Source organism: Camelus bactrianus, chromosome 6 (assembly GCF_048773025.1).
Source record: "Camelus bactrianus isolate YW-2024 breed Bactrian camel chromosome 6, ASM4877302v1, whole genome shotgun sequence".
NCBI classification, from domain to species: domain Eukaryota; kingdom Metazoa; phylum Chordata; class Mammalia; order Artiodactyla; family Camelidae; genus Camelus; species Camelus bactrianus.
The window spans coordinates 62,343,613-62,369,261 of NC_133544.1; the positions used below are offsets into that span (position 1 = coordinate 62,343,613).

General features: G+C 44.3%; 3 protein-coding genes across 10 annotated transcripts; 2 read left to right on the plus strand and 1 right to left on the minus strand.

Moving 5' to 3' along the window:
* Window positions 1-6,603: 6,603 nt before the first annotated feature.
* TINF2 (TERF1 interacting nuclear factor 2) lies at window positions 6,604-12,684 on the plus strand. Of its 4 annotated transcripts, XR_012507575.1 has the most exons (10): window positions 6,604-7,140; window positions 7,283-7,387; window positions 7,507-7,608; window positions 7,688-7,795; window positions 7,891-7,987; window positions 8,152-8,614; window positions 8,701-8,768; window positions 8,874-8,965; window positions 9,096-10,885; window positions 11,435-12,684. XR_012507575.1 is itself a non-coding variant. In XM_010954778.3 (9 exons), the coding sequence occupies exons 1-9, from the start codon at window positions 6,949-6,951 to the stop codon at window positions 9,228-9,230; spliced, it is 1,362 nt and encodes a 453-aa protein (XP_010953080.1). In that variant the 5' UTR covers window positions 6,604-6,948; the 3' UTR covers window positions 9,231-12,684. The 4 variants fall into 4 exon arrangements, 3 of the variants coding, with proteins under 3 accessions (XP_010953080.1, XP_045372477.1, XP_045372479.1); XM_010954778.3 differs by having other exon boundaries at window positions 9,096-12,684; XM_045516521.2 differs by lacking the exon at window positions 9,096-10,885 and having other exon boundaries at window positions 6,605-7,140.
* On the minus strand, window positions 9,790-16,434 carry GMPR2 (guanosine monophosphate reductase 2). 5 transcript variants are annotated; one of them, XM_010954781.3, is made up of 10 exons: window positions 16,204-16,434; window positions 15,648-15,768; window positions 15,383-15,502; window positions 13,146-13,229; window positions 12,834-13,007; window positions 11,900-12,008; window positions 11,701-11,807; window positions 11,468-11,510; window positions 10,637-10,796; window positions 9,790-10,430 (listed from the first exon to the last, which is right to left on the minus strand). In XM_010954781.3, the coding sequence occupies exons 2-10, from the start codon at window positions 15,732-15,734 to the stop codon at window positions 10,241-10,243; spliced, it is 1,074 nt and encodes a 357-aa protein (XP_010953083.2). In that variant the 5' UTR covers window positions 15,735-15,768; window positions 16,204-16,434; the 3' UTR covers window positions 9,790-10,240. The 5 variants fall into 5 exon arrangements, with proteins under 5 accessions (XP_010953083.2, XP_010953082.2, XP_010953084.2 ...); XM_010954780.3 differs by having other exon boundaries at window positions 16,153-16,434; XM_010954782.3 differs by having other exon boundaries at window positions 11,900-11,981; window positions 16,153-16,378.
* Window positions 16,435-16,586: 152 nt separating this feature from the next.
* Window positions 16,587-25,648, plus strand: NEDD8 (NEDD8 ubiquitin like modifier). The gene is made up of 4 exons (XM_010954783.3): window positions 16,587-16,745; window positions 24,504-24,551; window positions 24,720-24,802; window positions 25,400-25,648. Exons 1-4 carry the CDS (start codon window positions 16,728-16,730, stop codon window positions 25,494-25,496), a joined length of 246 nt encoding a protein of 81 aa, XP_010953085.1. The 5' UTR covers window positions 16,587-16,727; the 3' UTR covers window positions 25,497-25,648.
* The last annotated feature ends 1 nt before the right edge of the window (window position 25,649 follows it).

The following is a 25,649-nucleotide window of genomic DNA, read 5'->3' on the forward strand; positions in this document are numbered from 1 at the left end:
GCCAGTCTTGTGGTTTTAAGGATCCTTCATTCCCAAAATTGTAGGTTTTTCTTGAACCTCAAAGTTGTATCTTTACTGCCTTCTTAATATCTCTGTGGGATGTCTCCTAGACACCCAAGGTGTAGCACGTGCAAGTCACACTGTCCTCCCGCCGGCACCTCCTCCTGCAGCCTCCTTTACATCAGTAAATGGCAATTCCATCTTTTCAGTTTCTTTCCAAACTCCTGGAGTCATCCTTGACTTCTTTCTTTCTCTCACATCCCACGTGCAATCTGTCAGCAAATCTCGATGGTTCTGTCTCCCATTCCTCCATGTCCAGAGTCTGACCACTCCTCATCACCCCTAGGGCTGCCAGGCTGCCAGAGCTGCCTTCATTTCTCAGCTGGACCGTGGCACCCACTTCCTAGTCATTTCGCCACTTCCGCTCTTGCCCTTTGATACCCTGTTCTTCACATGTGAGTCAGATGAGCAGGTGGACCAGATCGTGTCAGCCCTCTGCTCCAAACTTGCCACTGGCTTCCTCCTAAGTCAAAATCCTTACAAGCTCACTGGCCCCTTCCTAGCTGGACAGTGCCAGGCACACTCCTGCTCCAGCGTCTCTGCAAGGCTGCCCTCGCCTGAGGAGTTTTTCCCCATGCGGCTCCCTTAGCTCCTTCAAGTCTTAGCTTAAGTGCCATCACCTTTAGGCTTCTCTACCATCCCATTTTAAAATTGCAACACCTTCCATGTTTCCTATGCCCCCTTATTCATTATTTTTCTCCTTAGCACGTGTTACCATCTAACATTCTGTATATTGAATTCCATGTACCATTTATTATCAAATCTTCTCTACCAGTACTGCCCCATCCTAGTCCAAGGTACCATCCTCCCCCACTTGGATTGAAGCCCCAGTCTCCTCACTAGCCTCCCTGCCCTGTCTATTCTCAACTTGGCAGCCAGAGGAATGTTTTTAAATGTCAGTCAGATCATGTCACCAATCTGCTCACCACCCCCTACCCTCCTCCCAGCGGCTCCTCTCCTCTCGCAGAAAAACAGCCACTGCTGCTTCACCTTTCTTCTTGTTTCTTTTGCACTTTGTTTGCTTCAGGGGGGAGATAGTTAGGTTTTCTTGTTTATTTATTTCTTTATGGAGGTACTGGGGATTGAAACAGGACTTCACACATGCTAAGCATGCACTCTACCACTGAGCTATACCCTCCCCCCTCTTCTTGTTTCTTGAAGCCTCTACCTCAGGGCCTTTGGACTTGCCATTTTCCCTGCCTGGCTCCCCCTTCTTCTGATAGCCACATGGTTGGCACTCTCCCCTCCTTTGAGATTTATCCTCGAATATCACTGTCTTAATGGGACCTTTTCCAGCCGTGTTATTTTATTGAAGTCTAGTTGATTTACAATGTTGTGTTAATTTCTGGTGTACAGCACAGTGATTCAGTCATACATATAAAATATATTCTTTTTCATATTCTTTTTCGTAATAGATTTTAACAAGATATTGAATGTAGCTCCCTGTGCTATACAGTAAGACCTTGTTGTTTATCTGTTTTACATATAGTGGTGTGTATCTGCTAACCCCAAGCTCCTAATTTATCCCTCCTCCGTCTTTCCCCTTTGGTCACCGTAAGTTTGTTTTCTATGTCTGTGAGTCTTTCTGTTTTGTAAAAAAAATTCACTTGTATCATTTTTTTTTAGATTCCACATATTAGTGATGTCATATGATAATTGTCTTTCTCTGCCTGACTGACTTCACTTAGTATGATAATCTCTAGGCCCATCCATGTTATTGCAAATAGCATTATTTCATTCTTTTTAGCGGCTGAGTAGTATGGCCATCCTATTTAAAACTGCAGCCCACTTCTCTCTTCATGACCACTTTTTCCTGTTTCATTTTTCTCCATAACACTTAGCCACATTCAACATATTAAATATTTTAACACTACATTGATTTATGGTGTCTCCCTTCCCCCACAAGAGCAGTGAATTTTGTCTGTTTTGGTCTCTGGTATATGTTCACAATTTAGTGCATAGAAATGCTTACTAAATATTTTCTGAGTGAGGAAGAATTTGGCACTAATCTATTTATATATAATAATGCCTGTCATCTTCAAACAACCTCCTAAGGTAGAGTGTGCTGTAATGCCCCCTCTACAGATACAGAAACTGGGGAAAGGAGCTAAGTAAGCTGTCCAAAAATCATTGAGCAGCCTAGAAATGGATTAAAATAGGGCTATATTTTATCTCAGACTGAAAGCAGCCCCACAGAGCTCTGAATTCTACCCCTAAATTCATCCTCCTGAGTTTTTCCCATCTCATTGTTACTATAATGGCCCAGTTGTTCCAGCCAAAAACCTACAAGTCACCCTTGATTCCTCCCTTTCCTCCCCTCGAATATTCACTCCATCAGCAATTGTTATCAGTTCTTCGTCCGAAATATATCTGAATCTGTCATCCTCTCCACTTGACACTGTCACAGTGCTCCCTCCCTGCAGAACAGCCATAGCCTCCTGGTGTGTTTCCACTCTCATTACTGAATAATCTAATTTTTACACAGCCAGTGAGCTTTCTAAACTCTAAATGAAATCCTGGTACTCTCCTGCTTAAAATCTTGTGTAACCGGATGAGACCAAAACCGAACCCAAAGTCAGCCATTCACCACCTGAAAAGCCAATACTCAAGAGACAAGTGTTGGTGGGGAAGGAAAGGCTGCTTTACTCAGGAGGCCAACAACCTGGGAAGATGGACTAATATCCCCAAGCCATCTCCAAGCTGCCAGTTAGGGGACAAAAGTTTTGAAGGAAAGCTTCGCGGGTGTACAGGTAGGGGCTACATGCAGAACAGCACAGTCAGCTCCTATAATCATATCGAAAAATGGTCATGCAGTGGTCTGATCAGCATCATATTGATTGCTTTATGCGCAGTTAATCTTCTCCTCCAGGGTCCATCTGCTCCCACCTCAAGTTGAGTCCCTGGAATTCTTAAGCAAGCAAGACTAATTCTCTCCTGGTCAGTTAGTCATTGTCCAAATAGTTCTAAGACATGCCAGAGGTAGCAGGGAAGGAAAATACATGTAAGTTTTAAAATCTGTGCTGCTCAAGATGGAGCAGCTTATGCTATAGGCTACATTTCCAATGCTTTCCCATCACCCTTGGAACAATCCAAAGTCCTACCTTCATCTGTCTGGCCCTGCAGCCCTCTCCAATCTCGCTCTACCACGTGCCCCTGGCCCTGCTGCCTCGGCCCCACAGTCCTTCTGCTTCTCAAACCTACCAACCTTCTACCTAAGACTTGGTATCTGCTCTTCCTTCTGGAGGAGCACTCTTCCCCCAGGTGGAATGGCTGGTCTCAGCTCAAATGTCACCTCCCGACAGAGCTCTTCCCTGTCCATCAGTCTGATTACTCTGTTGCCTCCAGTCTGTTTAGCATATCAACCTATTTTATTTCATATCCCATCTAGCGCTAATCGTTTAAAACCAGAGTGGTTTTTTTTTTAAATTAAACTCTATTTTCTCTAAAATATAACCTCCATAAGAGCTGAGACCTTATCTGTCTTGTTCACACCTGTGACCCAGGACCTAGAACAGGGCCCGGCACCGAGCTGCCCAAGAATTGTTTGCTACTTACAAATTTAAAAGCAACAATTACAAGATGTAACTTATAATTGTTCTTTGAACTTACGGAGCAAACTCTGTTTGTTGTACTGTATTTTTAATAAAAGTGAACAAATGACATGATTTATTTGATTAAACTCTCACTCCCGGAAATATGTCTTCCCAATGTTTTGCTACTCTAAATAGAGCTGTGATAAATATCCTTGTACAAGCACGTAAATCTTTGTGCTCATTTTAAATTATTTCCTTACGATAACCCCCCTGAGAGAGAATTATTCTGTAAAGGGGACTGAGCATGTTTAAGGTGGCTGATGCATTTTGTTAAATTAGTTTCCAGAAAGGCTGAGCAATAACACAACAGTACCTCTTTTTATTGAACTCCCAGGAGACAACGTGAGAGCTTAAGATTTCTAACAACTTTGTAACTTGCTTCACACTTGTTCATTCTGCCCCAGTCCCCTGTATGTATCAGAGCTCAAAAACGCTTGAAATCCTCAAAAAAGAAAAACAAAACAAAAGCAACAATAAGGAGTAGCCAGGAGTGCATGATGTTCTAAGTTCCAACCACTAGTCTTATTGAAACTTTGAGCTGAAGAAGGCTTCCAAGGGCTCCTGGGGCAGGACACAGAGGACTAACAAAGGAGCTGTTCACGTTAGCCATGAACACATGAACCAGAAGCTGCATTAGGCACCAGTAGCATAATACGTATGAGAAAGAAGTAAGCCCTTCCCTCCAGGGGCTTCCACCCAGTGCGAGTGACAGACATGTACACATTGAAAATACAGTAGATGTATACGTAGTATTTACTAGGAGCCAGGCACTGTTCCAAGTGCTTTATATTTACTAATTCATTTAATCCTAATAACAACATTACAAGATATATTCTGGGGGTAGGTGGTGTAGCTCAGTGGTAGAGTGTGTGCTTGGCATTCACAAAGTCCTGGGTTCAATCCCCAGGGCCTCTGTTAAGGGAAATAAATTAAATTAAAACTTTTTAAAGTATTAAAAAAAAAAAAACAAGATACATTCTGCCTGACAATGGTGTCAATAAAAAGATGGACAGGATGCTATGGGGCCTGAGAAGAGAACCATAAGGGGCTTCATGGAGGTGGTTACTAGATGAGCCACAAAAGATAAAAGAAAGTCTAGTCCAAGAGGCAAGAAGGACCGAGGAATGCACAAGGCACGAAGTATGAGACAACACAGTGTATTTGGAAAATGCAAGGAGTTTGAAGAGGATGGCCACAGAGGTGCATGGTAAGTGCAAAGTGGCATGGAATGTGGATGAAGAGGTAAACTTAGCCAGATCATTAGAAATCCTTCGGCCATATTTTGGAGTTTGGGCTTTCTTTTGAAAGTAAGAAGGAACTTTCAGTTAGGGATGATATGATCAGTTTTGCATTTCATATTTGCTTATGATGAAGGCAATATGGAAAAGAAATTAAGAGTTGGGCTGGAGGTGGGGAAACTAGAGTTTTCTCAATGTGAGAGACAGGGAAACTGAAATAGGATAGAGGCAGTGAGAATGATAAAAAGGGGGTAGGTTTGAAGGTTCTATAGGAAGTAGAATTGATTAGACTTGGTGAGGAATTAGATTTGGAAAGGCGGGAGGACAGTTACCGGCAGTGATCTGGGTTTCTGACTCATGGTCACAGAAGAAAGGTGCCAAGCACAGAAACACAGAGCCCAGGAGAAAGAGAATTAAAAATGAAAAATAGCTTCCAATTTTCAGTCTAGCATGTAAGAAGCTTGAAAGTTCTCATTCCTGTCTTCACAATTAAGAAAGATGAACAGAAAATCAAAAAGCAAGAGAAAATCTTGAACAGAGCCTGGGGGCAGTGGGGTGGGAGAGGGCACATCTTACCTACAGAGGAGCAAGGATAAGAATTACATTGGATTTCTCTTCAGAAACCATGCAAGAAGAAAGTGCAGTGAAATGTTTGATGTGTTGAGGGAAAAAAGTCTACCACCCTAGACTTCTATATCCAGCAAAATTATCTTTCAAAAGGAGTAGTATTTTCTCAGACAAACAAAAATTGAGGGAATATGTCACCAGGAGAGATAACTTGCAAGATATGTGAAAAGAAATTCTTCAGAAAGAAGGATGACATAGGTCAGAAACTCAGATCTACGTAAAGGTAGAACTTTAGGGAAAGAATAAATAAAGGTAATATAAAAAGGGAAGATAACTAGATTTCCATCCATGTCCGATTTGGGTACTTTGGGACCTCCAACTAGATGTTCCCTGGGCAGTTGAATGTATGAATCACCTCAGAAGGCGGATCTTGGGTGGAGACAGGAGCCATTCTCTCTAAGAAAAGGAATGGCCCAAGGAAAGGGTAGTTTCACTAAAGCTCTGTAAGGTAGTCAGAGTAGATAATTCAATCAACAGAAAATATAGTGTGTCAGGTTCTGTATTTGGCAATGGAAATGGGAGACACCGGGAAGGGTGACAAGTGAAACAGTCAATTACATTAGGAGGCTGACTGGAGTAAGCAGTCAACGGAAATTCGAAAAAGGAACTCTTTTTATTCATTTAAGAACTACATGATTTTTTAAAAGATAAACACGTAAGAGCACAAAAAATTACCCACAGTATCACCATGCAGAGAAAACCAGATTAACAATCTGATGTATCTTTCCAGACTTTTTAAATTTTTTAAAGGCGAGCGCCCTCTCCTGTTTTGTAAAAGAAACAGTTGAATCCTTACTGGAAGCGGCGCGCCGCCTGGTTTGGGAGTTGGGATTTAAGAAACCGTTATTTGAGGGTGAAGACGACAGAGAGGGGAGTGGCATGAACTTCGCTTTATGACCCAGACTGTAAAGTATGAGAAGGACGTGACTTTTCCGCAGGCCGCGGAGACAGCCAGCGGCCGAGGGTCTCCGCCGCCCAGGAGCCGTCGGAAGCGCAGGGCAGGGAGGGCGGGGCGGCAGCGGCGCCGGATCTGCCGGGGCGTGGCCTTGTGACGCGACGTCACGCTTCCCCTGTCTGGAGGCCCATTGGTTCTCCACTCCCAGCCTTTTCCGGAGTAGGGAAACTGGTCGCAGGGCTGGAAGTAAGGTACCCTTCGGCTTCGAGACAGCGGCGGCACTAAGGCAGAGCGGCCTGGTGCCAGTGGAGCTGTCCGTCTTCTCCATTCAGCCTCCAGCCCGAGGTGGAGAAAACCCCTAGAATTCTGGCGGCCTATGGGAGGGCGCAGAGTCGGGTCGCGAAGTATCCAGCGCAGACAGAAATAGCGGAGCCACTGAGGGCCACCGAAAGCCCCGCCCCTAGGAGGAGTCGGGAGGCCTCTGGGTGGAGGTAGGAACCCAAAGGGACAGCCCTTGGGGTTGAGCCCGCCGGCCATGGCCACGCCTCCGGAGGCCGGTCCCGCAGCTCTGCGGTTCGTAGCCGCTGCCAGCTGGCAAGTCGTGCGCGGACGCTGCGTGGAGCATTTTCCGCGAGTGTTGGAGTTTCTGCGATCCCTGCGTGCTGCTGCTCCTGGTTTGGTTCGCTACCGGCACCATGAACGTCTGTGTATGGGCCTAAAGGCCAAGGTACTGGAGTCAGTAGGACCTGGTAGAGGGGAAAGGGGCGGGATGCGAGGACCAGTCCTGGACCGACCGCTTGGGCGTGGGAGTCGTTGGAAAAGGGCAGCTTGCCCCGACATGGGGATTCTGAGCTCAGTATCCTTCACAGCTGGTGGTGGATCTGGTCCTGCAGGGCCGGCCTTGGGCCCAGGTTCTGAATGCCCTGCATCACCACTTCCCGGAGTCTGGACCTGTAGTGCGGGACCCCAAAGCTGTGAGTAGTCCCTGGAACAAGCCCTACCTCGGTTAACATTTGGTGCAACAGAATTGCTCCTTCTCTCGGTCACTGGATCCTGGTTCCCTGAACTTCTTTGCCTTCCTTACCCTCAACAGACGAAGCAGGATCTGAAGAAGATCTCAGAGGCCCAGAAAACCTTTTGTCAGCAGGTGGAGCAGCTTGCAGAAGCCCCCATTGATTTGGCTTTGAAGCTACAGGTGAGACTGGCTGGCTTGGAAGCTATGGTGTAGCTGTTTTCGCTAGTCCTCTTCTGACCTGTTTCTTTCCCTCTTGCAGGAACTTGAACAAGAGTATGGGGAACCCTTTCTGGCTGCCATGGAAAAGCTGTTTTTTGAATACTTGTGTCAGCTGGAAAAAGCACTGCCAACACTGCAGGCACAGCAGGTTTCTGAGGACAAAACACACATAAGGGCAGAATTGGGGTAGGGGGCGGCATGTATCAAAAACCGTGGTCTTCACGCCTTTGTCCCTGTCCACAGCTTCAGGATGTGCTGAGTTGGATGCAGCCTGGAGTTTCCATCACTTCTTCTTTTGCCCTGAGCCAGTATGGTGTGGACATGGGGTGGCCACTTCCAGGTACCAGGACTGTCTAGGAGAGCTAGGAATTTGGGGGGTGGAGTATTTAGCCTGACACCTTTTGAAACAGCCCATTTGGAAGGGTTACATGGGCCTGAGGCACAAGAAAGCAGACTGAGTTGATGTGTTACTACCTTTATAAGGAGCTTTGGTTTCTTTTTCAGAGCGCTCTGCTCCTGATTCAAGGAACATGACAGGGCCCAGGGAGCAGAGTCCTCCTCAGCAACAAAGACCAGCATGCCAGGATCATCTGCCAAAAGCCAGACCTAGCCTACACCTTCCTCAGGGACCAGCCTCAAGGAAGCAGCCGGAAACTGTGACTGGCCACCAGTTCAATCTGGCCCCTCTCGGCCGGCGAAGAGTCCAGTCCCGGTGGGCATCCACTAGCAGAGGCCGTAAGGAGCGCCCCACCGTCATGTTGTTCCCCTTTAGGAATCTGGGTTCACCAGCCCAGGTCCTGTCTAAGCCTGAGAACAGGGAAGAACATGGGACACACACAGCACATCCAGCAGGGGCTGTGGGCACAAGAGCAGCCTCCGCTGCAAAGTCTAAGAGTCCATCCAAGACCCTGGGGGGAAGGGAGCTGAAGGAGAACCCAGTTGATTTGTCTGCCTCGGAGCAAAAGGAGTGAGTAGAAGAGCTGCTTCTCGCTACTAGCAGCACGTGCCCTGCCTGCTCTCCTTTCACCCTGTCTTTGCTTGCTCCCACCGCAGGAACTGCTTGGATTGCCCCATAGACCCTCTGAGGTTGTCGTTATCGCCACCGAGGGCCAGGAAGCCAGGTAGGTATCCTGAGTCAGGACTGGGTCAGACAGCCTCCTCTTGGGGACTCCTGAGGGTCTGTGTTCACCTAGAGGAGTGCTTGGACTCTGGTTTCCTCCCTGCAGTGTGTCCTCCATCTCTGTGCAACTCTGACATTACCATAGGGGACTTGGTTTTGGACTCCGATGAGGAAGAAAATGGCCAAAGGGAAGGAAGGGTAAGTAGGAAGGAATGGAAAACTGGGGAAGCGGATGAGCAAAACAAGACAGAAATGCACATGCTCCAGAATACAAGGGCCCAGGGCATGTTTCAATGATGCTAAGTTCTCCCTGCTCACTTCTCTGCAGGATTCTTTGGGAAACTATCAGAAGACAAAGTTTGACACCCTGATCCCCACCTTCTGTGAATACTTGCCTCCTTCTGGCCCCAGTGCCATATCTGTCCCTTTCTGTGACCACGTAGACAGTTCTGGGCTCCTGTGATAGGACTGGAGCGCCCGTGGCATTCTGCCTGTCTTCCTTCCTCCTCAGCTCTGCACGCAGTTCAGGAGGAATCAAGTGGAAGCCCAGGCTTGGGCTGCCTGACCACACTGCTAAAATTATTTTGTAATGCTTGATAATTAAATCTTGGATTTGTTAAAACACTGTCCTGGTGTGAAGGAGGGGACCAGAGGCTTCTGTAAGGTGAGTGTAGGTCATTGCTTAGGAACAGAACCGGCCTCTCCAGGGCTGGAAGAATCTTTTTGCCATTTCCTTCCTTTCGAAAGTGTCGTTCAGACATGCCCAAAAGGGTTACCAGGACTGAGAGTCTGGAAGAGAAATTTCCTTTTGCTATTCTGAAAATATGACGTGTGTCCTGATGCCAGAATACACTTTGGGAATTCTCATGCTGCCAGGGTACCTGGAGGTGGTGGCACAGGATGGAGATATTTCATGGGGAAAGTCCTCACTGTCCTTGACTCCACTGGGTCAATGCCAACTCCTCCACTTGCCATGGAGCAGCAGCCAGATGCAAGCCTTGTGCAAAAAACTCCAGAATCTCTTTATAGTCATTGGGATCTCGCTTTATTGAGGTATTTTAAATATGTAAACACTTCTGAGCTTGGTAGCTATTCAAAGATCCTGTTTAATAAAATCTGATTAACAAAACATGATTCCAAAAGCCTACCTCTTTCAGACCAGGGCCAAACAACAATTACGTATGAATTAGCATCTTTTCCTTTTAATAATTTTCAGGATGCTGGGTCCCCAGATTCCCATTTGATTACCTTACTTCATTTTTCCCAGCCTGCCTTCCTTGCTTCCTCCCCAGGGAGTGCCCTGGGCATTTTGCGTGTGCAGACAGAGAATTACAGAATTATTGCCGGAGCCCTTGGGAGAGAGAGGATATGAAGTGACTGAGTAATAGCCATAGAAGCCGGGATGGGGCAGGGGCCCACTTGGCAGCCCTGTGGTGGGGTGCTGGCGCCCTGGGAGGGCAGAACTGCTGGGGTCTAGCTCTCGTCATTGAAGATTGGATTCACCTGCTGGGTGACACGGATGAAGGTAGTTCTCCGGCTCAGCTCCTTCAGCTTAGCTGCTCCCACGTAGGTACATGTGGAGCGGATGCCTCCAAGAATGTCTCGAATGGTATGTTCCACCTCCCCTTTAAAGGGCACCTCCACTGTCTTTCCCTCTGAGGCCCTTTGAGGAGGAAAAGCTTTCTTACCTTTCCCTTCTGGATTCCTTAAGCCCAATGACTCTTCCCCAGTCTCTAGCATTTAGCCCAGTTCACTACTTTTCTTTTGAGACCTGTACCATCCATCTTTCAGCAGCCATGACTTCTGTCCCCACCCTACTTGGAAAGTCACGCTTTCCAGGAACCCTCAGCTTCTGGCCTCCACACCTACCTGTACTCAGCCACGCCCCCAGCATACTTCTTCATGGCCATTTCAGAACTCATTCCGTAGAAGAGCTTGTACTTCTTGCCATCTCTCTCGATGAGCTCGCCACCTGACTCAGTGTGCCCAGCCAGCATGCCACCCAGCATCACGAAGTCAGCCCCTGCCCCTGCCGGCACCAACCAGAGGGGAGAGAGATGAACCTGGCTCCTGTGCCCACATGCTCACCCTGCAAAGCAGCTTACACCAAATTCTCAGGCATGATGATTCCTGCACCTTCCTGTTTCCCTAGCTGACCCACAACCCAGTGTACAGGCCCGCTCTGCCCAAGCCTCTATTCCTCAATGGGCCTGACTTTTCCAAGAATTTAGAAAGAGCCTCTGGAGATGCCCTGCCTGGCTTCTGCTCTCCTTTTTGCTGCTTTCACCATTGTTTTGTCACCTCTTTTTGTACCGTGCCCAGAGGCTCACTTCAAGTGTCCCAAGAGCAAAGATCTCCAGCTTTAGTGTGAGCAAAGATCACCTAGGAAGCTGTGGAAGTGCAGATGTGCAGCCCCCTCCCGGAGCCAGTTTCTGTGGGCCTAGGTGGGGCTCAGGCATCTGCATCACCCAGCAGTATAAGGACGGTGTGGATGGTCCTGGCCCACACTTGGAGAGTCTATATCAGAGTCTTGGGATTTCCCTGCTGGCTTGCCCCAGGTGACACCACAGGCTTCTGAGTCACTAGTCATAAAAGAATCTGAACAGCTTTCTTGGCCTTTCCTAGCCTGATCCCAGACCCTCAGAGATGACTTGTCCTCTTCTACAGGATCCTCCTTCCATGCCCTCCCGACGTCCTTACCGAAAGCCTTGGCCACATCCCCGGGACAGCTGCAGCCTCCATCCTGCAAAGTAAGGAGCACTATGAAGAGAGAGCGTGGATTTCCCAAGCTCTCTAAACAATGTCCCAGTGGCCCACCTCAAAGCTGACAGGAACCCAGGAATCCTGATTCACCTCTACCAGAGCCTCTGGACCTGGCAGAAAACCCAGCTGTTTGGCAGCCTCATACCCTGCACCCTGCCGTGGGGCCTTACAGAAATGATATGGCCTTTGAGGCCGTGAGCAGCATCTGCACACTCCATCACTGCACTCAGCTGTGGATACCCCACTCCAGTCTTCTTGCGGGTGGTACACACAGAGCCTGAGAAGAACATGACAAGGATGAGAAGGACGTTCTCCACAGGTGTTTGCCACTGAAGGGGGTAGCCAGTGGTCCCCAATGAACCAGCTTACCTGGTCCAATCCCCACCTTGATGATGTCAGCCCCGGAGAGGATCAACTCTTCCACCATCTCTCCTGTTACCACGTTTCCCGCCTGGGACAGCACCATCAAAACAGTGTTCTTAGGGTCATAAACAGAGGAGGTGGTGTGCTTCCAACATTATTACAAAGAAAGGTACCTGGCTTCCCTCTCCTGGGCCCTCTGAGGGCTTTTAGACAACCCACTTCAAAGGACTCTTCTTCCCAAGCTGAGGTAAGGGGGTGAGTGGCCAGTGTCACTGTCGTACTAGGGTAAATCTGGGGTTCAGCTGGACTGAGCTCACATCTGATTTACAGTAGATTTCTCTCCCCGTCCCTGCCAGAAGACCCAGACACATCCTGTGCTTAAACTGTTAAGTCATGAAACCTCTGGCTTCAGGGAAAGGGGAAATACATGGTAATGAAGGCTGAATGAATACCATCTACACAGTTATATTTGCTGTTGATGGGCAGAACAGAGACCCCCTAAATGCTGTGAAGAGAATGAGGCCTTGGCATCACTCCCCTAAGCTTGTAAAAGCAAATAAATAAACAAACAAACAAACAAACAAACAAACATCATTTCATGCAACCCATTTAATATGACTGTAGTACCTGTCCATTTCTGTGGGCAGGTATCTGTGTACCAGAGGTATGTGCAATGCATAAATGTTCCATTGTGGATTGGTGAATGATGTCAGGCACTGGATTTAGAATGTGCTGGATGTCTCAGGGGTCAGAGAAAACTGCACTGGTCAATAAATATTTAAAGTATGGAACCATGGATGACTACCCAGTGATAGGAATTAAGTGGACTAGGAAAATAGTAATATAGCAGAGGAGACATGTACTGATGTAACAACATGAATTGGCAAGAAAGAGTGGAGGAAGGAGAGGGATGGACCAACTCCAGGTAACAGAAACGTACCATGATGGTGTGTTCAGGGAAGCGCTTCCGCACATCCTTTACAAATTCAACAAAGTGTTCGGAATAGCCATTGGCCACGTCCAGGCATATGTATTTCACCTGGGGAATAGCTTCCAGGATCTGTTCCAGCTGCTCAAAGTCTGAAGAGCCTGTGCCTGAGCTGGCAGCCAGATGCTGTGAGAGAAACAGGACCATCGGCATGTCAGAAGTGACCTGGCTAAGTAGCCAATGGGGGTGGGGAGTAAGGGTTGGTCCCCAGGAAGCTGAGCAAAGATTCCTGGAAGACTGGGATAAGGAAGGGATCAGTGTTACCTCAAGACAGTCAGGATTCTGGCTAGCAAACTCTTTCCACTGCTCGAGGCTGTAGTGTTTATGGACAGCAGTGAAGAGGGAGAACTGGGGAGAAGAAAGAGCCATTAAAAAGGAGAGAACATTGTCAGAGTCTCTTTTTCCAGAAATACACCGTTATACTATTCTACCTGAGGGATGAAAGGACTGAAGTCTGGAAAGAGCAACTTGAAGAAGTCAGTGGTTGAGCTGGGATTTCAGTTTAACCACTATTCTCTCTACAAACCCAGCAGGACTTTTTACTGTAAGCTAGTACTTGTCAAACACTCCCACCAAAGTAGTAAGTAATCTGGATTGGATTTTACCTGCCAGCACGTACAGTGCTTCTGACTTAAAAGGTGACAAGGACAAGCCGTTGGTACAGTGGGACAGACAGTAGACAAGAAAGAACCGTGAAAAGGCTGGACGGAGCCAGTGTCTGCCTGCAAGGTCTTGGCCCCTCCTCCTATGGTAACCTAGTACTGAACTAACCTATTTTTGGTTTCTTCTGATCCATTTACCAGCAGTAATTCAGTGAGTCTAAATGCTCACAAAATCACACAGGGTAAGGCCTTAAGATTAACAGAGCCAATAAGGTGCTACCCTTTCTCCCATCTCCACTGGAGTAAAAGACACATTTTCTTGAGACAGGACCAACCTGAAAAGTCTATCTCATTCCGTCTATTTCAGTCAGCCAAGTTCAAGGATATCATGACTCACCAGACTTGTACTCCCTAGCTCAGCAAATTATAGGCAACATCCCATTGGAGAAAGGCATTCAAAGGCCGCTGTGAATGCTGGCATTTGTGCTTTAAAAGTACAGACATGCAAACGGACAAGAGACAGCAGTTGACTGCGACAGCACAAATCTTGGAACTAATGAGAAATCCAAGGGAATCACGTATCAGCCAGCAGTAAGGAAGTGCAAATGCTGTACTCAGAGGTCATCACCAACACTACCTTGCTAAAGCCAGTACTGAATTCTGCTTTCTCAGCCACACTCTGCCATCAGCATGCTGATAGACAAAGAAGAATCACTCTAGGAGGTCAGCAGACCTTGCAGATATACTGGCACAGGGTGGCATGATAAGCATATCCAATTACACACCAAGCTAGAGATCTAGAAAAAGATCCTTGTTGGCATCCAACCTTTTAATTATTACTGTGAGACTTGGCTCTATCTCTAAAATCGGATTTCTTCAGCACTCATCAGCAGTAATGAAAAGCCAGTCTAAACATAAAGCATCAAGACAGTCCCAGCAAGGTCTGTATATTACAGGGCATCTGTTAACAATGAAGTCAGATTCACCATTCTTTTACTGGACAGGGTGGGCAATGGGCAACAACAGGATTCCTAGGCAGTTGGTAGACGGCAGGAGAAACACAGTACTACAGCTGCATAACTATAAACCTTAGAAAAATGACAGCAGACATTCCACAGACTTACAGCAATCAAAAATAGAGAAAGGGAGATGCAGTCCAGAAGACAAACAGAGCCACAATTAGCAGCAGACTCCGTCAATCAGGGCTACATGGATTAACCAGAAGAGTGTATAAGTTCTCAGGATGCCCAAAGTAACTATCTACCTTCTCAGCTACAAATACAGAGGTAGGTAACCTTACAGGAGCAGTATCTTCCATTCTGAAAGTGAACAATAACCTGTATTTAAGAAACACACATTCCATTTGGGGCACATACCTGAACCTCCCAGGGACCTAGGACTTAAAGAAGAGGAAGATTTTATTAAAAAAAAAAAAAAAAAAAAAAAAGCATGAAAGAAAATAAGCTGCTTCTCTCCAGGATCTTCTAGTTAGGAAGTTTTGACGGCTCAAACTGTATTTAGTTTCTGGATTAAAACAGTGAATACTTAGTATCCTAACAATGGTATAAAGAGGGATGCATGTGATTTGGAGAGGGTGACCTGGGTGGTGGGAAAAGTTGGCAGGATATATTACTGCTGGACAGGAGAAAAGGGAAAGTTTTGTACATATATTTGAAAAATGAGGGCAAAACTTAGCTTTGAATCTCACTAACTCAGATGGCCTTTTGACATTATTAGGTAAAGGGGTTTTAGTACTGCAGAAAACAGTTAATCGGAGCATCCTGCCTGTTGACTGCCAGGGTTGACCTGGGGTGGGGGTGGGGGTGGGGATGCACATACCTCTGCAGTCAGCCATCAAAACTGGACACCACTGAGGAAATGACATGAGGGAAGTCCTACCTTACAGAGAACCTTGGCCATCTCAAAGGTGCCCACTGTATCCATATTGGCGGCAATGATAGGGATCCCAGTGTACATCTGCTTTGAATTCCGAAATGAAAAGGATCTTGTGAGATCCACCTGCAGATATGAACAGGAAACTGAGTATTTCATTCACCCAAAAAACAAGTATTGTAGGAGGGGAGGGCAAGAGCCAGGAATTTTCCCAGAACTGGCCCACCAGGAGCTTGGGATCAAGAAAGAGCAACTAAGGAAGCAGGCTCACCTCACTTCGAGACTTAAGGGTACTGCGTTTGGGCCTCAACAGGACATCCTTGAAGTCCAGTTTGACGTCATTGTCGATGTGAGGCATGGCAGGGACCTTGGGGTAGCAACGAATCTGAGGGCTGGAAGGTAGAAAAAGCCAGGAAAGGGTAGCTGAATCAATCTCTCCTTTGGCGTTAATACCACGTTTGGACTGGCGGCAGGGCTCATCCCTTGCTTAAGTTGCGGAAGATTGGGGCATTCATCGGCCGAGGCACGTCTCTCAAAACGGTCACCTCGGACCCGTCCCGTAGTTTCAGTTACTCTTGGAGTCTCCATCCTAGGTACTATTTGTTGGGAAGAAGAATTGGGATGGGATCCTGAGTGACCCTAAAAAGGTGCATTCGTTACCCCATTACTCTTGTTTTCCCGCCCCTGCAAAGGGCAGTTTGGGGGTAAGAGGCAGATTTGAGAACGGGAAGGAATGGTGGGGTCCCATAACCAGCTTCCGGGATAGGGGTACTCACTTCCTGTCGCCGTAGTCCAGGTGGCAGTTGACCGAAGCTCCTCTTACTTACCAGCTAGCCTCGCGGAGACCCGCCGAGCCTTGTGGGCCACGCTAACAGGTTCCGCTAATTGCAGGAGAGAACGATTAACCGAGGAATTCCAGCTTCGGTGGCGGTCTTGCGAGGCCTTCTGGGTAACAGAGTTCACACACTGAGGATGCCATTGGATCCTAGGGGCAGGAGACTACAACTCCCAGGGTGGGATGCGCGGAGCTGCCCCCTGGCATGATGGGAGAAGTAGTTCGTTCCACTAGCCCCGGCTCGCTAGGGACTCTCAGAATCGCAGAGGCATCAACTCTGCTGTAACTAAACGGACCTCCTCCTCCTCCTTTTTTTCCCCTTTTTTTACGACGTCAGCGAAACGAAACGCCTTTCGGGAACCCAGAGAAAAGAAGAGGGGCGCGGGGAAGGAGGTGGAGCCAGACAGTGACCCGGAAGCAGAAGTGACTCATAGGCGGAGTGCTGGGGAGCGGCATCGGCGACCGCAGCGGTAGAAGCAGCAATTTATCTGTGTGCAGCCCCAAACTGGGAAGAAGATGCTAATTAAAGTGAAGGTGGGAGCACCTCCAGCCTTGCCAAGACGCAGTGGTACTAGGCTGGCCGCTGTGCCTTAAGGGAGAAGCGGGGAAGGGAAACCACGCCTTTCCCGAACCTGGAGGGGGCTGACAGCCTCGGGGCTCCGCGCGAGGGGTGATGGGAAGTAGGGGGGCCCGAGAGGGCTTTGAGAGCTGGGGGCTGGCCCAGCTAAACGACCCCGGGGTCTCTGCTGTTCCTGCTTTCACTCTAGGACCGTGGCATGACCCAGAAGGAGGCCGCCTTTGTCCGGGGTCTCGCTGTACTCGAACCCTCGCGGTCATAAAGAAGGCCTAGCAGCAGCTTGACCTCCTCTTTCGGATTCTTAGAATAAGCCCTGTTCTCCATCCTTCATGCCCAGGTTACCTGCTTCTCCCAGCCTCTAACGTAGGCTACTGCGAGCACGGCGCAAAAACATTAGCCTAGGGAACTGGGGGCTTCTCAGGGACTAGACTGTGAGCTTTTGCTAGTTGTCGCCAAGGCGTAGTATCTCAGCCGGCCTTCAGGAAACCAAAGCTGGGAATGTGTTCAGTCAGCACCTGACTTTCTGAGCCATCATCCTGGACCAGCCTCACTTCCTTGACTGAGGCAGGTTAGTTATCAGTGCCCTGGTACTTGATACTAGCAGTGAAGTTTCCTTCATCTCCATCCCAGCTCCCCTGGTTCTTCACCAGTTCCCAACCCATATTAGTCCTATCTGCTGTTTCCTCCTTTGTACCTTCAGACAGAGAGAGAAAAACTAACAGTTGATGCAGTGCAACATGAGTGTACTTTTTTTTTTTTTTTTTACTGCTAATTAAGTCTGTTGTTATTTCATCAGCTCTTTAGTGTATTTACCATGTATAATAGCTGTTAACCTCTTCAGTCCTTCTGAGCTACTTCTTAGCTAAGGAAAGATCAAGCAGCATGTTAAAGGTCATTGTTTTCGAATTTTGAGTAGTGACTATAAAAGATCACTTACTGTAAAATCAGTTTAATAAGTCAATGGGCCAGAAGCAACAACAACAAAAAAAGAAAGATAAAATATAAATATCAGGATATACTTCTGGGTAAGGGTACTGTTTTGTGAAATTTTTATTTTTGTTTTTATGTGTATTACATACATGTATATGTTATTAGTTCATATGTATTTCTCAATGTGGGTCACTGTCCAAGAAGTCTGAGAAATCTTAGCAGATGAATGCTTTTATCTTTTAGATACATATGGGTTCTCATATCCTCTTAGTCTAAAGAAGGGGTTATTACTATACTTGTGTTCAGTGTTTTGTAAACATTTTAAAAAATCTTAACCTACACAAAAAATTTTTACCTCATGATCCTGTACAAACACAAAATAACTGTGTTATGTTCTGGTATTTTGAATTCTATTCCTAGTTGATTTCATAACCCACTGATGGGTTGAGACCCGCAGTTTAAGAAAATACCTGTGTTCTAGTTGGCTTCTCAACTTAGGCATGGGTAAGAATCACCTAGGGATCTTGTTAAAATGCTGATTCTAATTCAGTGGTCTGGGTTGGAACCTGAGATTCTGCATTTCTAACATGCTCCCAAGTGATGCTGATCTTGCTTATCTGGAGACTACACTTTGAGTAGCAAGGTTCTACTTTCTTTGAATCCATTTTTATTTAGTACTTGTCTAAAACTGTCAGTCTCCTTGCCCAAAACACTTCTCTTTCCGTTTTCAAATGGGTTTCTCAGTCCATCTTTCTTTTTCTGTATGTTCAATACTCTTGAAAGCAATTAGCTGGCTGTGAATTACTTAACAATTGATTTTTTTTTTTTTAGCAGGGTTTCTTTGTGAATTATTCATTCTTCAAATGTTATTCTCCGTGTAGCTGGCTTGTTCCCTATCTCCTTCTGCAGTCCTTTGTGACTAAATCCCTTTTCAACTAAAGAAAAAACACAACAACATGAGAGGTGTGAATTCAATTTTATTTGGGAACTTACTGAGAACTATAGCTTAGGAGACAGCCTCTACATAGCTTTGAGGAACTACTCCAAAGAGGTAAGTGGGGGAGGTCAGCATATCAATCAAGCACATATCTCAGTAGAAGGTTCCTGCTAGTCAAGAGGAACAGACATCTTAGTTAATGGTTTTAGTGCTTTTCTGAGTATGGGAAGATACAAGAATTTGGGTTTATAAAATTTTTTCCTAAAACTATCTAACTATTTAAGGCCTGTTCTGCCAATTTTCCCAGAGCACAGAGTGCCTCATTCATCAGCTCCACCCTGAGCTCCTTCAGGCTGGGTTGAAGGTCAGTGACTGCAGTAGCTAATGACTTAATTCTTGTAGAACCAGATGGGAAGTGACATTCTTTAGTTGGCACTCTCCTGATTCAAATCTTCTCTTGATACCTCATCTCTCTCTCTCTTTCTAAAATTAAATACATCATCTTCTATCTTAAGCCCTCTTCCCAAAGCTCATCTCATATATTGATCACATCAGTCTACCAGGTATCTGGAACCCAGTTCTTTATAGAGTCGTTGTTCTCGTATAGAACCTAATTTTTCTTCTAATACTGATACCTCATTATGCTTGATTTTCTTTCCATTCCAGTTACCCTTATTCTTGTCTGGGGTCTCATTGACTTATGTCTTTATTTCTCTGGGATACCTGCAACAAGGTCTTCCTTCCACCCTACCCTCCTAGAGTTTTGAGGCTACACCAAGACATGGTATACAAAATCAGAGTGTACATGTCTTCTTTAAAGTTCTTTTTCATCGTATTACTCCCTAACCTCAGATCCTGCATTGATATCCTCTTAGCAAATTACTTGGGGCAACTGTGTTTACCATCTAAGCCCCAGTTTTCTCATTCATGCTTTTTTAAACAAAATAAAACATAAAATTCTTAAAGGTTTAGTTCAAGGAGTCTTTAATAACAGTATACACCCATGTAACCACAGGATCTAGAACATTTTCACCCCTACCCTTTGACAGTTCCATAGGTTAGTTTTAGAATTTCATAAAAATGGAATTATAGAATATATAATTTCCCGGTCTGGCTTCTTTCACTCAGCATTATGTCTGTTGCATCTGTAATTCCTTCTCATTACCTAGTAACATTGCATTAGATGACTGTATCACATACTTATATTTGTTTATCCATTCTCATATTGATGGACATTTGGGTTGTTCCCAATTTCTGGCTATTATGAATAGCCACAATGTTCTGTGATCACTGTCTTTTTGTGGGCTTATGTTTTCATTTCCTTTGGATAAATACCTAGGAATGGAATTACTGGGTCACATGGTAGATATATGTAACTTTAAAAGAAACTGCCAAACAGTTCTCCAAAAGGTTGTACCATTTTACATTCCCACCTGCAGTTGTGTGAGCATTCCAGCTGCTCTGCACCCATTTTTATTTTAGCTATTATAGTGGGTATGGAAAGTTATCTCATTCAGGTTTAAATTAATCACTGTTGATGTTCCCTCACTGCAGTACTTTATCATTGCACCTTGTATTTGGACAATAATATTCAGTGTGGCATTTCCTTGTATATTGTTTTTTTCTATTAATTGTATGTATCGTCTCCTGGTTGCAAATCTTCACTTGAAAAAGATTTTTGGCAAAGACTGGATCACTTAAATTCTTTTATATCCCTTCCTGTGGCTAAAGCGGAATGTTGCGCTTAGGTTCTTCGTAGAGTAGCTTTGAATGTACCCCCGGGTCACAATGACCAGGTTTGAGGGAAGAAACCCAGTGTGACATGATCTTTTAAAATTGACTATAAAGCATATCTTTGAAAACTGTTCACTTATTTTAAAACAAATTTAATTTAATAAACATATACAACAGCAGAGAGAAGGAATAATGCACCCCCTAGTTGAAAGAACTACATCTTATGGCCAGTCTTTTTCTATTTATACTCGCCAACTTTCCTTACCTGATGTTTTAAGAAACAAATCCCAGATGGCATAGCGTATGTTATTTGTACATAGTTTAGTATTTATCTCTAAAAAAGAACTTCTTTTTCTAATGTAACTACAATTATTACACCTAAAAAATTAACAGTGGTTTCTCACTATTGTTGTCTCATTTGTGTTTTACAATTGAAATTTCCAGCTAGGATCCATACATTGCAGTTGGTTGATAAGTATTTTAGGCCTTTTTAAATCTGTAATTCCCCATTACCCCCTTTTTCTCATGTTGAATAATCTAGGTTGTTAGTCCATTATAGTTTCCTGTAGTTTGGATTTTAATGATTATATCCCCATGTTGTCTTTTAATATATTCCTCTTTCCTCTGTATTTCCTGTCAGTTGTTCATAAGATCTAGAGGCTTGATTAGTCTTTTATGTCTGTTCATGAGTGAGAATAATTCATAAGCTGTGTCATGATATGTACTTCTGTCAGGTCGTTTTGCCTTCTGTGATGTTAATCATGGCCTAGATCCGTTATTTCCCCCTCTTTGGAGGTTACAGAATTGAGGGTATTCTAATTTTAGTGTTGCTTCATTTATTAGCTGGAATGCTTGAGCGGCGTCCAGTACGGTGGCCATTAGCCCACATGAGCTATCAAGCACTTGAAATGAGGCAAGTGAGGCTGAGGAATTGAAATTTTATTTCAGTTATTTATCTTATCTGTATTTAATTCTAACTAAGTTAAATCTAAGAACTGAAACTTTATTCAGTTATTGGGAAACTTTTTAACTTGTTTGGAACAAGTTGGAAATGTAAATCTACTTTCTCAACTGTAAATTCTGAAATTTAAATACAGATCAAGTATTTCAGATGAAAACCTGACAGCTGAATTGAGGTGCACTGTATGAAATACACACAAGATTTTGAAGATTTGGTTAGAAAAAAAGAATGTAGAATATATTAATTTTTATATTGGTTACATGTTGAAGTGATAATGACTATATTGGGTTTAAGAATATTAAAATTAATTTTACCTTTTAAAAATGTGGCTATTAGACTATGTAGTATTTTATGTGTGGCTTTCATTAAGTGTCTGTCGCTAATGGTCAGTGCTGCTTTACAGAGTTGTTTCCTTTTACTCTCGTCAAGGACATTGTTTAAATTTTTTTTTCTCATTTCAATATATTCATGGTATTAATGGAAAATACAGAAAAGCACAAAGAAAATAATTAAATCACCTATAACCTCAGAACTCAAGGTAAAAGCACTGATGTCTATGTCCTTTCAAACTTTCTTGAAAGCATATAAATACATGGGTGTGTTGCTTTTTGTTTTGTTTACAAAGTTGGAATTATACTGTTATTCTAAACATTATTTGAGGATTGTGGTTTTCCCTGTGTGTTTGTACCATAATTTATTTAACCCTGAATTGTTTGATATTTAGATTGTGTTTCTAGTTGTTCAGTTTCAAAAGGCTGCAGTGACCATTCATAGGTATATTTTTGGACATAGAATTGTTTTCCCAGAGGTGTTGTTGCTGGGATATGCCGGATCGCTCTCTGGATACATACGTGGGTTTCTACAGGCAGTTTCAGAAACAAAGGGCCAGTCCTAGAGTTTTAGATTTATAGACCAGTAATTTTTTTTCAGCGTCCTAGGGTCCAAGCATCTGACTCTTATGAGAGCAGTTCTAGGCCTTCTCTTAGAGTCTTCGGTGCTCTTTTTAAATTTTTATTATTAAATTAGAAGCAATATTTGCAAATATTCATGTGATAAAGGAATATATTTTTACTAGAAATTTAAATAGAGAGTTAGCTTTGATAAACCCTCCCCTCAGTTACTTCCTCTCTCAAGGATAATCACAGTTTTAGGAGATTAGTGTACTTTTAACCCTTTCTTCTATACTTGTATGCATGTGGGTATCTACATACAGAAAATTGTACATATTCATACATTCTTTAGATCTTTCCATGTTAGTGTGTAAACTGTTGCATAATAAATAGGTCATTCTATGGATATACCATAGTTTAATAAGTTTTTATTAATAGGCGTTAGGCTATTTCTAATGTTTTGCTTTTAGGAAAGGTGCTGCAGTAAACCTCACATGTTCCTCTTTGTATATTTGCTCAAATTTTAAGTTTTCCTCCAGCTTAGTTACCTAAAAATAGACTTGTCTAGTTATAGAACCTTTGCTTTTAAAGTATTAAGAACAATAAGGTGAAATAATTTGTGGACAACATGGAATTGCATACTTTTCATTTTGTCAGTTAAGAGCCTTAAAAAAATACCATATATTGTCACTGTCATTTCATAAAAGGACATTTTCACGCCTGAATATAGTTTCATGAAAATCTCACTGCTGTTGTCGTTTTTCTCATTTTACCACAGACTATTGAAAATTTTCACACAGACCAGCTTGGGTTGGGATGGAAGCTTGAGAATCACTGTTGTAATTCATTCTTTTGCATCCAAACAGATTAATCTATAGGAATTACTCATGCATTTTTTTTTAAATACCCTTAGTACTGAACCAGTTTCGTGGTGAGAAATTAGGTCCTACTTTTCTTCATGCTGGTCTTTGTAAATAGCATAAGTAGAAACCAAATATTATTTTGTGAGTCTTCCATGGACACGTACTCCTAAGATGTATTGGGTCCAATGATATTGGGTCTCATTACAAGATCAGCCAGACTCGGGCAATACTGAGGAGAATGCTAAATAAAACCTCAGGTTCTGGGGCCAGAGAGTCTGTGTTTGGACCCATACTCTCCTTTTGACTTCATTGGTATGCTTTTTAACCTGTCCAAGCCCCATTTTCCTCATCTGTGAGTGGTGATAGTAGCACATAGCTCATAAATACTCGCAGGATTAAATGGATTGACGCGTGTAAGACACTGCATAGTTTCGGACTCTTGGGAAGTGTTCAGGCAATGCTGGCTGTGATCATAACATGATCACTGGTGTCCTTAGCCCTTCCACAGATATTTATTGACTACTTATATGTCAAACGCTGTGCTTTGTGTTTAGATTAGGGAGATGAACAGTCTCTGTCCTTTAGGAAGTTGGAGTGTAAGTTGGAGAGTTTGACACTTAAACAACTAGCTGTAATAGGTATTAAAGTGCACTGAGGACAAGTCGTCAATCTTAAAGGGTCTCTTGAAGGTTTGAGAAAGAGTGAAGGAGGGCATGACAACAGGAAAAAGAGCAGAAGCACCATGCATTTGTGGTCTGGATAACTGCAGACTGTGTGGATGGAGCTTTTAGGAGCAAAGATGGATGGGAGATTAGATTGGATGAAGCACAACATGAGTGTAAGTATTGTGTTTGGATATCAGCAGCTTTTAGCCTATGGAAGAAGTCAGGAAGACCAGAGCTGCAATTTAGGATTTAGGTAGAAGTCTGGAGAAGATATGGGAGAATAGAATGTTGAATTTTAACATTACTTAAAAAGCTGGTCAGAGGTGATCTCTAGTGTCCTTGAGAATTCTTTGAATTATCTGAATGTTAATTTCTAGCATTGGTACATAAAGCAAGGTCCTTCTCACCTAAAGGAATAGTTTCCTCAGGACAACTCTCATTACTGTCTTATTCAAAAGCATTACAGTATTCTCATAGATTCTAGTGGGATGGAGGTAAATGACCTGTGAGATTAAGAAGGTCATGTGGTTCACAGAATCTTGCCTTATCAAAGTTGTCCACAAGCTAAAAATGTCTGAAACTGGGTATGGTCACTTCTGACACCTCAGATCAGCTTTGCTGAGAATGTGCATTTCTCAGAAGATAGTGGATCCCCAGAGACTAGGCCAGGATGTTTTACCTAGGAGAGAAATTGTGTATCGGGCCATAGGACTCATGAAACCCTTGCCGTTTCAGACGCTGACTGGCAAGGAGATTGAGATTGACATTGAACCCACAGACAAGGTAATGTACGCCCAGTACCTCTCCATGCCTGTCTCCCTACGTGAACATTTGTTTGGATGTGCCGATGAACTTAGACCTTTAGCTCTCATGCCATCTGCACAGTTCTTGTTCTTTCCATTTCCACGGTCCTACCCACTTAGCAGCCCCTGACTCCTTGTACCTCTAAAGGTGGAGCGAATCAAGGAGCGCGTGGAGGAGAAAGAGGGAATCCCGCCACAGCAGCAGCGGCTTATCTACAGTGGTAAACAGATGTGAGTTTGGAATGGGAATAAGGGCATGACAATCTTATGTGCTGCCAACGAGGATGTAGATGCTGGAGGTGGAGCAGGCCTGCCTCTTTTTTGTTACCTCAGACCCTTTGGCAATTTGAGGACGCTTAGGAGCCCCTTCTCAGAATAAGATTTTTGCAGACATAAACTAAAATGCATAGAATTACAAAAGAAACAAATTATATTGAAATAGAGTTATCAAACTACTAAAAAAGGAAATCTGTGATATAATAATCTATGTGCTTCTTCATTAATACATTGAGATCCAATGGTGGGTATAACAACTATACTTCCGAAATATTCTCAGGATGCCTACAAATAATTGTGATATGATATTAAAATACCTAATTTCTGTTGTTAACAGGTTACCCATATTGCTAACACCAGTGCAGGTTTTTGCTTGTGTTCAAAATTGAAAGAAATACCAAATTTCAGCTAGGCGTTAGTAAAAAGTAAAAGTGTAATTTTTTTTTTCTCATCTGAGTTCATAAATCCCCAGAGAGATCCATGAAACCCAGGTTAAGAACCCTACTGTAGATGATATTTCTAATGCTTTTTTTTTTTTGCCTCTTCCTGCAGGAACGATGAAAAGACAGCAGCTGATTACAAGATACTAGGTGGTTCAGTCCTCCACCTGGTATTGGCTCTGAGAGGAGGAGGTGGTCTTAGGCAGTGATGGACCCCCCTCCATTTTACCTCCGTACCCTGTCGCTCATAATGAGGCATCATATATCCTCGCACTCTGTGGGACACGAGAGCCACTGCCCCCTCTCCTGGATGCCCAGTCGTGTGTGTCTGTTGGTGGGAGACTGTGAGGACCCCAGGATGC